The sequence below is a fragment of the Pongo pygmaeus genome, chromosome 5 (assembly GCF_028885625.2).
Source record: "Pongo pygmaeus isolate AG05252 chromosome 5, NHGRI_mPonPyg2-v2.0_pri, whole genome shotgun sequence".
Lineage (NCBI taxonomy): Eukaryota > Metazoa > Chordata > Mammalia > Primates > Hominidae > Pongo > Pongo pygmaeus.
Genome location: NC_072378.2, coordinates 20108384 through 20122009, shown reverse-complemented (window position 1 = coordinate 20122009; position 13626 = coordinate 20108384). Strand labels below are relative to the sequence as shown.

General features: G+C 42.4%; 1 protein-coding gene and 1 long non-coding RNA gene across 8 annotated transcripts in view; both read left to right on the top strand.

Moving 5' to 3' along the window:
• The window catches only part of MBOAT1 (membrane bound O-acyltransferase domain containing 1), a 115157-nt gene extending 108774 nt beyond the window's left edge, over positions 1–6383 (top strand). For all 3 annotated transcript variants that reach the window (XM_054491753.2, XM_054491755.2, XM_054491754.2), the window contains one exon: positions 4998–6383. In XM_054491753.2, coding sequence (XP_054347728.1) covers positions 4998–5124 — 127 coding nt within the window. In that variant the 3' untranslated portion in view covers positions 5125–6383. The remainder of the gene's footprint in view (positions 1–4997) is intronic.
• Positions 6384–6585: 202 nt separating this feature from the next.
• Positions 6586–13626, top strand: part of LOC129038578 (uncharacterized) — a 53969-nt gene continuing 46928 nt past the window's right edge. For 4 of the 5 annotated variants that reach the window (XR_010126579.1, XR_010126580.1, XR_010126577.1 and 1 more), the window contains exons 1-2: positions 6586–6717; positions 7734–8077. This is a non-coding gene — a long non-coding RNA (uncharacterized LOC129038578). Of the gene's footprint in view, positions 6718–7733; positions 8078–13499; positions 13616–13626 lie in introns of all 5 variants that reach the window. The other variant, XR_010126578.1, reaches the window with a different exon arrangement.

Below are 13626 nucleotides of genomic sequence, written 5' to 3'. Positions count from 1 at the left end.
TATGTGTGAGCGCGGTGGGCGAGGCGGGCATTGTGGGCCGTGCTCGGAAACAGCCTGGAAAAGCCCCGTCATGTAGCCCCCCATAGTGTAGCACGAAGTTCCGAGCACTGAAGACCAGAGAAACGTGAATGTGGGCAGAACATAGAATCCAAGGTGGAGGGAGGTGAGCTGAGGAGAGCAGTGGGGTAGGTATCAGTGTCCCTGTTTATCGCATGAGGAAGTGGAGGCTCAAGAGAGGGTGAGTAACAAAATTTACACAGCAGCTAAATGTTAAACCTGAGTTTCAGACTCAGTGTTCCCTTAATAGCAATATCAGTGGTGGAGTTACTAAAAAGTTCTTTAGGAGAAGTTATTTTGGATGCAAACTACTGCTTGGGGATCACAATAAGTGATTTGCTAGTGATAATATTGTGTTTAACCAACTAAAGCATAACAACTGGCGTAGGCAGGTAGGTACTCAAGGGGCAGAATTAAATTATCAGGTAGCTTTTCACTTCTTTTTAAAATCAACCCAGAATATTTTTTAAAAAACACCTTTGTTTAGGATGAAACAGGAGTTGACATTTTTTGGGTCAAGTAGGCCTATTTTAGATGATCCAACCTAGTGTATTTTCTGGTTTCTAGTTATTTATAGAATTTAAGTTTCCTGTCTGGATCAGCTCTGTCCAATAGAAGTCTCTATGATGGCCAGGTGCGGTGCCTCACGCCTGTAATCCCAGCACTTTGGGAGGCCGAGGAAAGCGGATCATGAGGTCAGGAGTTTGAGACCAGCCTGGCCAGCATGGTGAAACCCTGTCTGTACTAATTATACAAAAAATTAGCTGGGCATGGTGGCATGCGCCTGTAGTCCCAGCTACTCAGGAGGCTGAGGCAGGAGAATTGCTTGAACCCAGCAGGTGGAGATTGCAGTGAGCTGAGATCACGCCATTGCACTCCAGCTTGAGTGACAGAGCGAGACTCCATCTCAAAAAAAAAAAGAAGTTTCTATGATGACAGAAATGCTCTACATCTGTGCCATCTGAGATGCTGGCCACCCAACATGTGTGGCCCTTGAGTATTTGAAATGCAGCTAGTGGGACAGAGGAACTGAATTTTCAATTTTATTGAATTTTAATTAATTAGAATTTTAACAGCCACATGTTGCCAGTGGCTATTCCAGATTGATTACACCTCAAACAGTGTTTTCATAATCTTTTAAGAAAATCCTTGAATCTGGCGAAGAAATAAAATTGCATAGCTTTTTAGTGAAGGCAGGCCTGGTTGCGTTCCAGATCTGTTCCTCCCCTTGGGCTAAATTCAGTAGCTAGCAGTAAACCACAGTTGTATGCAAACCCTTTTCTCAGTAGGTCCTTGTTGCTTAACATTGAAATTTCACTTGTACTTCCTTGTTAGGTGTAGTCAGTGTTCAGTCTAGAGTGGCTTCAGATCTCAGCCTTAGAGTGCTCAGTCTAACTTCTTTAAGTTGTAAATGAGCCCAAGTGAATACTTATATTATGAAAGAACCTTTCTATGCAATCATTTTGAAAAGCAAATTCACATACATCATTTTGTCTTGAATTGGATAACTCTTTCTTAAATTCAGTGGGTATTAACGTTAGAGTTTGTTTTTCTATTTGTTTTTTGAGTTGGGGTCTCCTCTGTTGCCGAGGCTGGAGTGCAGTGGCGCGATTGCGATCTCAGCTTGCCCCAGCCTCTGCCTCCTGGTTCAGGTGATCCTCCCACCTCAGCCTCCCACCTCAGCCTCCCGAGTAGCTGGGATTACAGGCACGTGCCACCGTACCCGCCTAATTTTTTTATTTTTGTAGAGATAGGGTTTTGCCATGTTGCCCAGCTGGTCTCAAACTCTTGGACTCAAGCAATCTACCCACCTTGGCCTCCCAAAGTGCTGGGATTACAGGCCTGAGCCACTGCACCTGGCCAGAACGTTAGAATTTGCGTAGAAACTTTCATAGATGGCAAACTCCTTGAGAGCAGGAACCCTGCCTAATTCATCTTTATATCTGGGTCCTTAGGTCAGTGCCTGACATGATCAATAAATGTTAGTTTAGTCTTTCCATAATAGATGAAATATTCCTTAAAATTTTAGAGAAATGTGAAATGTCAGAAGAGGTTACTAAACCTCACTAGGTGTTTTCCACTTGATGATGCTCAAAGTAGCTGGATTTTACCTAACGTAATTGTTCCAGTGTAGATTTGGCCACATATGAAAGATTAAGGCAAAGCTCAAGAACAAAGTATAACATATTTTGGATGTGCATATTTTGAAAGCTGGAGTTACCTATGGCTAGGGTGTGCCCATGAGAATCCCAGTCTATACCTGTTAAACCACCATGTTTATCTGTGGGCGCTTTTTCCACTCTCAATAATGTCTTGGTTTAGACAGTAAATTAGATGGTCACTTGCTGTTGCTGCTTATCCCTTCCCTGGTTAAACAGCTGTTAATCATGTACTTGTCTTGTTTCCATTCCCACATGGGAAGGGGTGGAGGCTGATGCCTTTTTGTAGATCCAGTTTATTGTTTTGCATATCCTAGGCAGTAAATGCGTATCAAAAGAATAAATGAATGCATGTATGTTTGCTTCTGTTTGAGCTCTTCACTATTCTGTAAATATTGTCAGGGAGGCATTCCTCTTGCTAAAGGATGGGGAAGTTTAGGGGCATAAGTGAGTTATCTGATTCTAATGTGCCTGACCTTATAATCACAGAAGTTGGGGAATGATGCATAAATCAATTGTGCTTTCCTCCCTCCTAACATTATTTTCCTTTATTATTCAAAAAGCATTAGGGAAAGTATAAGTTGAACCTTTCCAAATGAATCTAGAACAGTTGTGCCAATGCAGCTGTTTCTAATTACTTGCACGTATTGATATACCCAATATTTATTGGATATCTACATTGTGCATACCGCTGAATACTACACTTTGCAATAGAAGTCCACAAACATCAAAAGCAAAACTTGTTTTTTTTATTAGTTGAAATGACAGTTATTTTTAGGATTATGGACTGGATTTTCAAAATTGGGATTCTTCTGGCTCATAAGACACAAAAGAAGAACCTTTTATACTTGAGTAGAGCAATGGGTTAAAGTGTTAGTTGCATTGTATTTAAGGAATAGGATACAGTCATATGTTGCTTACCAACAGGGATATGTTCTGAGAAATGCATCATTAGGCAATTTCATTGTTGTTTGAACATCATAGAGTGTACTTGCACAAACTAGATAGTATAGTCTACTATATACACTGAGGCTATATGGCATAGCCTACTGCTCATAGGCTGCAAACCAGTACAGTATGTTACTGTACTGAATACTGTAGGCAATTTGAACACAATGATAAGTATTTGTGTATCTAAACATAGAGAAGATACAGTAAAAATCTGGCAAAGATAAAAAAGGATACACCTGTATTACCATGAATGGAGCTTGCAGGCCTGGAAGTTGCTCTGGGTGAGTCAGTGAGTGAGTGGTGAGTGAATGTGAAGGCTTAGGATATTCCTGTGCACTACTGTAGACTTTAGAAACACCATACACTTAGTCGGTACTAAATTTATTAAGAAAACTTTTCCTCAATAATAAATTAACCTTAGCTTACTATAACTGTTTTTACTTTATAAACTTTAAACGTTTTAAAAACGGACTCTTTTGTAATAAAACACTTTGGTTAAAACAAACATGGCGGCCGGGCATGGTGGCTCATGCCTGCAATCCCAGCAGTTTGGGAGGCCGAGGTGGGCGCATCACCTGAGGCTGGGAGTTCGAGACCAGCCTGACCAACGTGGAGAAACCTTGTCTCTACTAAGAATACAAAATTGGCCGGGCGTGGTGGCGCATGTAGTCCCAGCTACTTGGGAGGCTGAGCCAGGAGAATCGCTTGAACCCGGGAGTTGGAGGTTGCGGTGAGCCGAGATCACGATCACGCCATTGCACTCCAACCTGGGCAACAAGAGTGAAACTCCATCTCAACAACAAACAAACAAACAACAAAAAAACCAAAACAACAACAACAACAAAAACATGGTACAGGTATACAAACATTTTTCTTTATATTTTTTGTAAGCTTTTTTTCTATTTTGTTTTTTTACTTTTGAAAACTTTTTTGTTAAAAATTAAGACACAAACACACATCAGCCTAGGCTACACAAGATCAGGATCATCAATATCACTGTCTTCCGCCTCCACATCTTGCTCTATTGTGGGAGGTCTTCAGAGGCAATAACACACATGGAGCTATCATCTCCTGTGATAACAGTGCCTCTGGAATCCCTCCTGAAGGACCTGCCTGAGGCTGTTTTACAGTTAACTTTTTTTCTTAATAAGTAGAAGGAGTATACTCCAAAATAACAATGGGAAAGTATAGTATTGTAAATATATAAACCAGTTTCATAATCATTCATTGTCATTATCAAGTACTATGTATTGTATGTAATAGTATGTGCTAGTCTTTTATTCAACTGGCAGCATAGTGTTGTTTACACCAGCATTACCACAAACACGTGAGCAATGCATTACACTATGACGTTATGACGGCTACAACGTCACTAGGTGATAGGAATTTTTCAGTTCTATTATAATCTTATGGGGCCATGATCATTAATGTGGTCCATCATTGGCTGAAATGTCGTTAAGTGTCATATGACAGTATTGGGTTTGAATTTGGTCTTGGGAGTCCTTAGACTTTGAATATTGGGGGTGTCTGGCTGTCGTGGGGTTAATTCTCTTGGTTGGCCTGTTATGTCAATGGGACGGTACCGTGTGTATCCACAGATGAGCCAGTTGGTTTGCCCTGCCCAGTTTTGTGATTTCAGTCTATCTGTGACCCGCTCACCTACCAAAGGGAGTTATCTGTGGAGCGGATTGAGGGAAGCCTGAATGTAGACAGGTCTCCTACTGCCAAAAGCGGTGCTCTCACTTGTCATACTGTAGGTGATATAATTAGGTGATATTTCCCATCTACATCCTTATTTGAAATATAATTTTTGTATATTTTTATTCCCAGGTCCATGTACTTTTATTTGCACATCATAAGTCTCCTGATAATACTATTTCTGCCAATGAAACCACAAGCTCATACGCAAAGGCGGTCTCAGACTCTGAACTCTATTAATAAGAGAAAAACAGATTGATACCTCCAAGAGAAGCAGAACAAGCAAAACTGCAGAACGTTCGAAAGATGAGATGACAAGGCTTCAAGGGTTCCTCTGGTGGCTTAGAGGCGATGTTTACATGCATCTTTATTTTGTTCTTTTTTAAAGTACAGGGAGTATTTTTATAAAGCCTTTTTGTACAGATAAATCGGCCATGTCCAGGTTATTGTTTTTGATATTTTATAGGACATTTGAGTGGTGTGGCGGTGTGTGGAGAATGTGCCAGAGCTGCAGAGACAGTCCATTCTGGGCTGCTGGCTTTTTGCCCTTCCAGCATGATTTCCAGCTACTGTGACCTGGATGCTGGGAACCCAGGCATCGGCTCCAAAAATTAGAAGGCAAGTGCTGAGAAGACTTGTCACAGGTTTCTCAAATCAGAATATACTCAGATGTGGTGGTTCCCTGGGAAGCCCCAGACCCTTTGACTTGCGACATTACTGGTTTGCAGACATCATAACTACACTCAGAGGACCATGGAGGCAGAGGGATCATGGTTTCAGGGCACTGAAAACTCTACAAGCCAAGAGGACTAGTGCATGGACTGAAAGTCAGACATGCCCTCAAATAGGCTGCATTTTTTTTTCCAGGAATGTAACCTTTCCCCTTTTTCTTCTGGCCTGAGCCAAGATTGGAAATCAGAAAGTCTCCTGTACATGGAGCTGAAGAGGGGCTGCTGTTTTCCGAATGTTTTCCATTTCACAGGCGCCACCTGCTTGCCCGGGGATAGTCTTGAGAAGACACCCAAATGTTCATGCCTCAAAAAGGCAGCAGAATGCCTTTTAGGAAATTTTTTTAAAGTAATTTGAAGTTATATAGAAGTTTGGTAAGAAGAAGCAGTTGTTTCTCTCTTTTCTCCCCTCATTTCATGGAGGTGTTAATGATCATGGCTGGCCGTGATGTACACATGGGCTGATTTTCATTTTTTCAGTTTCATAGCTGAGAAATTCAGCTTTGTTTTAGTTGAATCATCATATTGGAAAACAGACATTAAAAGTTTTCTTTTCTGTCTTTGTTATGAATGTGCTATGGCCCCTTTTGGAGACTTCTATTGGGTAATATTCTATGTGAGAGAAGGAAACGTGGTATTAAATGTTGTGGAAAATAATAATGATGATAATAATAAAATATATGCTGCAATGGTGTACTGTCAATCAGATTGCTTGGGAGGAGAAAATTTATTCAAATCCAATGATAAAAAATTAGTTTCTTATTGAATAAACAGTATGTTCCCATATAAAGGAAATGTTTCTGATGGGAATAATTGCTTTTTGTCTGTGTCAATAGAGACTTGATGTTCAGAAGCCTGTGTGTGTGTGTGTGTGTGTGTGTGTGTGTGTGTTTTAACAAATGTGCACCAACTTAAGGTTTTACTGTATATTTCAGGCCCTTGGGTGTCTTGTGTTTTGGTATAATTTCCGATCTTTATTCCCAACTTTGCAGGTAGGATTTTACCCCCTTTCACAGATGAGGGTACTGAGAATCAGAGAGACATTTGCCAACTGCCCTAAGATCACAGCATTAGTGGTGGAGCTGAGATTTGTGTCCAAGATGGTCCCATGAAGACGATCAGCTGTGAGTCTTTCCATAAGGTGTCCTACTGGTGCTTCTCTTAGGATAGTGAAATGTGAATGTGATGTGCCTGTTCCTCTAAAGCATGTAAACAGTCCTGGTGCTGGGGGAGAGTACTAGAACCCAAACTTTAGTCCTTATTTGGGACAGTGGAAGTTAAGAAGTAGTATATGTGAGCTAGTGCATGAGTCTCACCACACTTTAATAAGGAAATCTTGGGGCAACCCTACTTTGCTGTCCCAGGAAGAATCTTAGATAGTGGGTAGGGGAAGGGGGTTGTAGGTATCTAAAATCTGTCAGAGTTTGTCTCCACCAGGAATAGTTTGAGGTACAAGACCAAGAAAAATGTACATCTTGCAAACTAGCAAAAATGGTAAATATTAGCATTGGTGTGTAGTATGTGGGATAATCATATTACAGTGAAGTCTTCGAATTTACAATGTGATTGATGATCAGGTTTCACTGTATGTAACGTAAGTATCCTCATGTCTGAAAGAAGAACTTGGTAATGACAGGAGAGGTGTCTGCTTCAGTGACCAGCTGCCCTGGTTTGCCAAGGACTCTCTCAAGCCCTCAGTCCTGGGCAAGCTGGGGCCATTGGTCCCACTAGTGACTGCCCAGAATTGATTACTCCTTATGGAATGAGGAGAAGTCAAACCTCTAGGAGTTGAGCTTGTGGATGCTATATGTCAGACTTGGTGTTAGGCCCTGGGACACAAACATGAGGCTTTATTCTGTATAAAAAGAACAACACATAGGAGACTGATTAGCATCCTTTTTCTTCTGAAAACCACTTACTCATAGAAAAAGATTTCAATTGAGGACCAACATTTAGACAGAAGGTTGGGACTGTTTTTATTACCTTAGATTTCCAAGTTGTCCTAAATATAAGATGCAGTTAATAAATACTTACTGGATTGTGAGCTTTCAGTTGAAAATAAATACACTTTCTGGTTTTGTTTTTGAAAAAGCCAAATCTAAAATATTGCAATTTTTTTTTTTTTTTTTTTACTTTGAAGGTAACTATATGGAGCAAGAATATTATTCAGATATTATTCAGTGGTTGCAAAAAGCAATAAATAATTCAGTCTGAGATTTTGACTGGCTAAGAGAGAAAAAGGCAGGAGGAGAAAACTGGAAGAAGAACAGAGGAGTTAGCAGGTGGCCCCCAGAACTGGTGTGGTGCGTGTCCCTCCATTACTCTGCAGGCTCTCAGACGGTCGGTCTCAACTTCCACTGCACATTGGAACCACACAGGAGGCTTAAAGAAAGTGATTGATGCCTGGCTCCTCCAGGGACCACATCTTTTTTCTCTTCTTGTCTCTGGGATTTGGCATAATGCCTGTCCTGTAATGAAGATTCAGTAAGTGTTTGTTGAATGAATGAGGGATTGAATTAATTAGTTTAATGCATCATTGCACTTGACAGTTTTGATTGAGTCACTTTTGCACTGGGAAACATCATTTCTGCTTTTCAGAATTAGTTTCTGAAATAAAGGCTTGTGTTTTTGGGGAATTCTGAAAGCACCTTACATGATATAATTACTCAGGCAGCCAGTTTACATAGTCTGAACCCCTCTGGTCCACCCTTCCATTAATTAATGCATTCACTTATTTATCAAATGTGTCATGTCTGGTGTGGGCCTGGTACTCTGTGAGGTACTGCAGGTAAAAGATGCTGAAGACCCCCATTCTCTGCTCTTGGAGAGTTCACGGTATGCCCAGAAAGACATGATCCAGAGGAGTGCGCAACAGGAGTGCCCAGGAGAATTCCAGCATTCAGAAATTATAAAGTGATCGATTGCCTGATTCTTGTTTTCTTAGAGTGATCTCATTTTACAGTGTTGAGAGTTACCCAGGAGAGCAGCATCACTGCTCTCCAGCCTCATGTCCAGGTGAAGTTAAGCTTGCCCTTGTCCTGAAATTGGGTATTGAGCTTGCAATGTGTCAGTGCCAATCAATGCAGTAGGTTCCCAATGGAGCAGACTGCACTCTCATGGTTCCCTGTAGGGGTAGTAGGGTGGCCAGTCCCCCTCCGGAGGGATCTTTAGTGAAGTTTGCAGACTTAGTGAAAGACTTCATGAAGCTCAGAGGAAAGGTACTTGCTTAGAGAAGGTGCAGCCCACGTGAGCTTTGTCTAACGCGCTAAAATTATCTGACGCTACTTACTCTGTGCTAAGACAAAGAAAACTAAGTTATTGGCAGCTACCTTCACATGCATTCCTAACACAGTCTGTGAACTTGGCAGTATTCTCTTTTGCAAATGTGGAAAGCAAGTAGCAAGTAACTTGCCGGCAGTCACCCAGCTAGTTAGTGGAGGAGCTGAAGTTGGAATCCTGGTTTGGCTGACTTCAGAGTCCATCTCACCACCTGGTGCAGAGCACGTTCATTTTCAAAGAAACAGAGTTTTAAAACTGGAAGTAACTCCAGCACTCACCTGGTCTAGTGGTTTCCAAATGCAGACCAGCTGGCCTTGTCGCTTGGGGAGCTTGCTAAACACGCAAGGAGTGGGGAGATAGATTTGCTGTTAAGATGCTGATGGTCACCATTCCCTTTTCTCAGGGGAACGGTGTGATTGACATCAACGTGGGATAATGGTCGTATTACCATAACCTTCTTCCCAGTGGTTAATGGTGATTATATCTTGGTGGAATGGGGAGGTGAGAGCCTAGCTAAATTGTTTACATCAAAAAGAAGGCATTTTGGAACATCTGTGATTGCTTTGTGTTCCTAAAAGACCTTTTGTTTAACATGGTTCTTTTAATGCATTTTGAGATATGCAAAGTTTGGCCTAGATTTTAAGTAGCTAGTATATGTAAACTTTGGGGAAATTGGGCAGAGACTACTCAGTGGAATAAAGAGATGGCAGAAAATTGGGGCCTGAGGAGAAAGGAAATTCCCAGTGGGTGGCCTGGTCAGGGAGACCTTTAAGAATAGGAAGGTGGAGAATTTCTGGACTCTTGCATAATGTTCCCCTCTGCTACCATAGCTGGAGACACATTTCATCTTTAAAAAGAGAACTAAACCTGTTTCCAGTTTAGGCTGGCATTGGGAGGAGATAAGAGAACAGACTAAAATATGCCCAGCAATAACCTAAGCCTCCCTCAAGAATCAATCTCCAGAAATACAAAATACTAGCCATGGGGTTAGGGCATGGAGCTATGTTCTCCATTATTTGAATTTCTAAATCCAGGGGCATCTTATAAAGCAGTAGACCTTAGGGATACGCAGGTAACAGATGCCTTCACAGATTTTTGATTACAAACAGACTCCTGGATCCCACTGCCCAGATATTCTGATTCAGTTGGTCTGAAGCCATGCCTGGGAATCAGTATTCTTAACGAGCTTCCCACAAATTCTGATGTACAGCCGGGTTTGGGAAGTACTGGCTTCATCTTATTTTTTACATTTGAGGAAACTGAGGCTCAGGGTGGGTGGGTCGTTTAATGTCTCGCCCCAGGCATCACAGATCACTTCTGTAGCAGAGACGAGGGTGAAAGCACCTTCTCTTGACCCACTAGGGTGTACTGCCCACAAATAGACATGCTTTCTCTAAAAAACACCCAGCACAGTGGGTCTCAGAGGAGCCCTCTATCTTTCCTGGGACATTTTCTCAGCTGAGAACACCCTCCTTAGGCCTGAAAATGAGGGTCCAGGTGAGGTGGGTGTGTCCTAGGGACCTATAAGTCTGCACTCTCTGAGTGTGGGTTGGCCTCCAATCCTACGCAGCCTCACAGACAGTTTTATTGTAACTGCTGATCCAACCTGTGGAGGCAGACGGGGAACAATTTTCTAGAAAAAAAGCCTTTCTGTGTCCACATGGCCCTCAGGATCCAATGACCCCTTTTGTTCTTGAACAAAGAAAATTCATACGGGATAAGCACTTTTGGCATTACAATTTACACTGTCTAAGCAGTTGCTGGCTACAGTCAATTGTCCATTCATCCCTGACTTTCTTTCGGTCTATTGTCTGCTTGACGGGCAAAATGACCTTTCAGCATTTCCAGCTGCAGTCCCAGGTTGCAATTGTCTCTGTATCCGCTGGTCTGGAAAAGCCACCAGATGCTGGGACAAGTTTTCTGCATGGTCACTGGTAACCTTTTCCCTCCAGTCCTCCATGCTGCTGCCTGGGACTCTTCCTGGTGAGCCCTTCAGGATGCTCCTCTTCATCAAAACTCCTGCCGACTCCTGCTGTCTACACCATAAAACCCATGCCCTTCCCTTCCACCCTCACCAACCTGGGTTCCTGGCCCTCCTTTCAGGCAGGCAGCTGTTCCATGTGCAGCCAGAGTTTGTGACTTGGTGCCTTTGTACCTTTAAGTTCTGCTGCCTAAAAGAAGAACATTTTTTGACTAGGCACTTCCCGAAGCAAAAAGGGCAGAAGGCCTTTTAGACAGAGAAAATGTGCTGTACAAGATGCTATTTTTCCTGTGAAGTCCTTCTCACTTCTAGCTTCTGCTCATAGATCCCCGATAATACCTTGCATTGTGATTAGCTTGATGTCATTTGTCCTTCCCCAACCAGATTGCCAGGTGCCTGACAACTCATTTCTTCATACCTGGCAAGGCTCTGACTCAAAAGGGTATTGGATCAATGTTAGTTGAACAAATGAGGGAATGAATGAATTCCATTAGCCACGGCAGGATTTTCTCTGGGATAATGAAGAGGGGCCATCTTGGACAGGTGGGTTGAGTTTGGGGTTCTGGCCCCTGCATTTAGTGACCAGCACTAGAAATGGCACTAGTGAAATGAGCCAATGGCTCTCTATTTCCTAGTCCCTTAAAGTCCAGGCTTTCCGTTGATGGTGGTGCTCAATCAAGTTCTCTGGGCCTCTAGGATCTGGGTGGGGTAAGTCCAGCATGCTCGAACGAAGTTCCTACGAGTTTTCCATTTCCTGGGAGTCCATACTGGACTTTCGTCTTTTACAGCTTTTGGTAGTTAGTGGTTCTGTTAGAGACTGTGTAGTGTCTCATTGTCTGTATAACCGAGATGTATTCATCTGTGCTCCTTCCGATGAACTGGCTAGCCCTGCCGTAACCAAGTAACACAGGCCGCATGGCTTAAACAACAGAAACATTGTCTCATGGTTCTGGAGGTTAGAAGTCTGAGATCAAGATGTCGGCAAGTTTGGTTTCTTCTGAGGCCTCTCCTCTTGGCTTGTGGCTGCTGTCTCCCCACTGTGTCCTCACATGGTCTTCCCTCTGTGTGTCTTGTCCTAATCTCTGGTTTTTTTTGTTTGTTTTTGAGACGGAGTCTCACTCTGTTGCCCAGGCTGCGGTGAAGTGGTGCAATCTTGGCTCACTGCAACTTTGCCTACTGGGTTCAAGGGATTCTCCTGTCTCAGCCTTCCAGGCAACTGGGATTACGGGTGCCCGCTACCATACCTGGCTAATTTTTTTGTATTTTTAGTAGAGACAGGGTTTTGCCATGTTGGCTAGGCTGGTCTCAAACTCCTGACCTTAGGCGATCCGCCTGCCTTGGCCTCCCAAAGTGTTGGGATTACAGGCATGAGCCACCATGCTTGACCATCTCCTCTACTTATAAGGTCACCAGTCATATTGGATTAAAGCCCACCCTAATGACCTCATTTTAACTTATTTACCTTTTCAGAGACCTTGTATCCATTCATATTCTGAAGTCCTGGGGGTTAGGACTTCAACATAAGAATTCAGGAAGGATGCAGTTCAACCCATACAGACCTTTAGTGGTCCTTGCTGTTTCTGTGGTAATAAACTATGCTATGGTGAACATTCTTTTGTTATTTCTCTGGCGACAGGGTGGACGTCATGAAGTGGCATTGCAGGATCTTAGTGTAAAGAAATGCACTCTCAGCTTGCTCAGGTGCTCTTGTTCTCCAGCTGGTTGTATGCATTTTTTCTCAAAATGTGTAACAGTTTCTCTTTGTCCACATTCTCATCAGCACTTGGTATTAGCAGACTCTTATGTTTCGCTAATTGGATCAGTGAGAAAAACTGTATAGAGAAATATAATTCTCAGGCCAGGCGCGGTGGCTCATTCCTGTACTCCCAGCACTTTGGAAGGCCAAGGTGGGTGGATAACGAGGTCGGGAGTTCAAGACCAGCCTGACCAACATGATGAAACCCCATCTCTACTAAAAAATACAAAAATTAGCTGGGCATGGTGTTACACGCCTATAATCCCAGCTACTCAGCAGGCTGAGGCAGGAGAATTGCTTGAACCTGGGAGTCGGAGGTTGCAGTGAGCCGAGTTTGTGCCATTGCACTCCAGCCTGGGTGACAGAGTGGGACTTGTCTCAAAAAAATGTAATTCTCCCTCCGAGGCCTGCCCTCAGCTCTCTGGTTTCACCCTCTGGGTGCAGCCAGTGTTGTCTTCTTATGTGGCCTTTCAGAGAAATTCTGTGCCCTGCATCGAGCTTTTCAAGTTATTGCAAATGTTTTATATCATAAGCATTTCTCTATATTATTGCAGAAACTTTCTAAAAGTTGTTTTTGATGGCTGCGTAATAATGTGTAAATAAATGTGCCATAATTTTGAAAAGCATTCCCCTAGTTGTTGGGCATTTGGTTTCTGCTACTTTATTTAAAAAATATATTCCTTTTAGAAAAATTTAAAAATACAGAAAAGGAATAAGGCATCTGTAATCCCAGCCCCTGTTGGCATTTTATTTCTAGTTTTTGTTTTGAAGGCTTGTTTTGTTTTGTTGTTTTATATTTCTGGTTGTTCTTTGGTATCAGCATTTATCTGTAGAAAAGTCTAATGCTTCCTATAGAGTTTGGAATTTTAATTTTCCATTTAACTTTACAGGATGAGAATGTCCACATGCCGTGAAATCTTCCATCTCTTTCTCTTCTGCTCTAATGAGCATAGCAAGGAATGAAAACCAGTGAAGTTGTAATGGGGGTTGACTTGAATGCGGTTAGGTAATTTATTT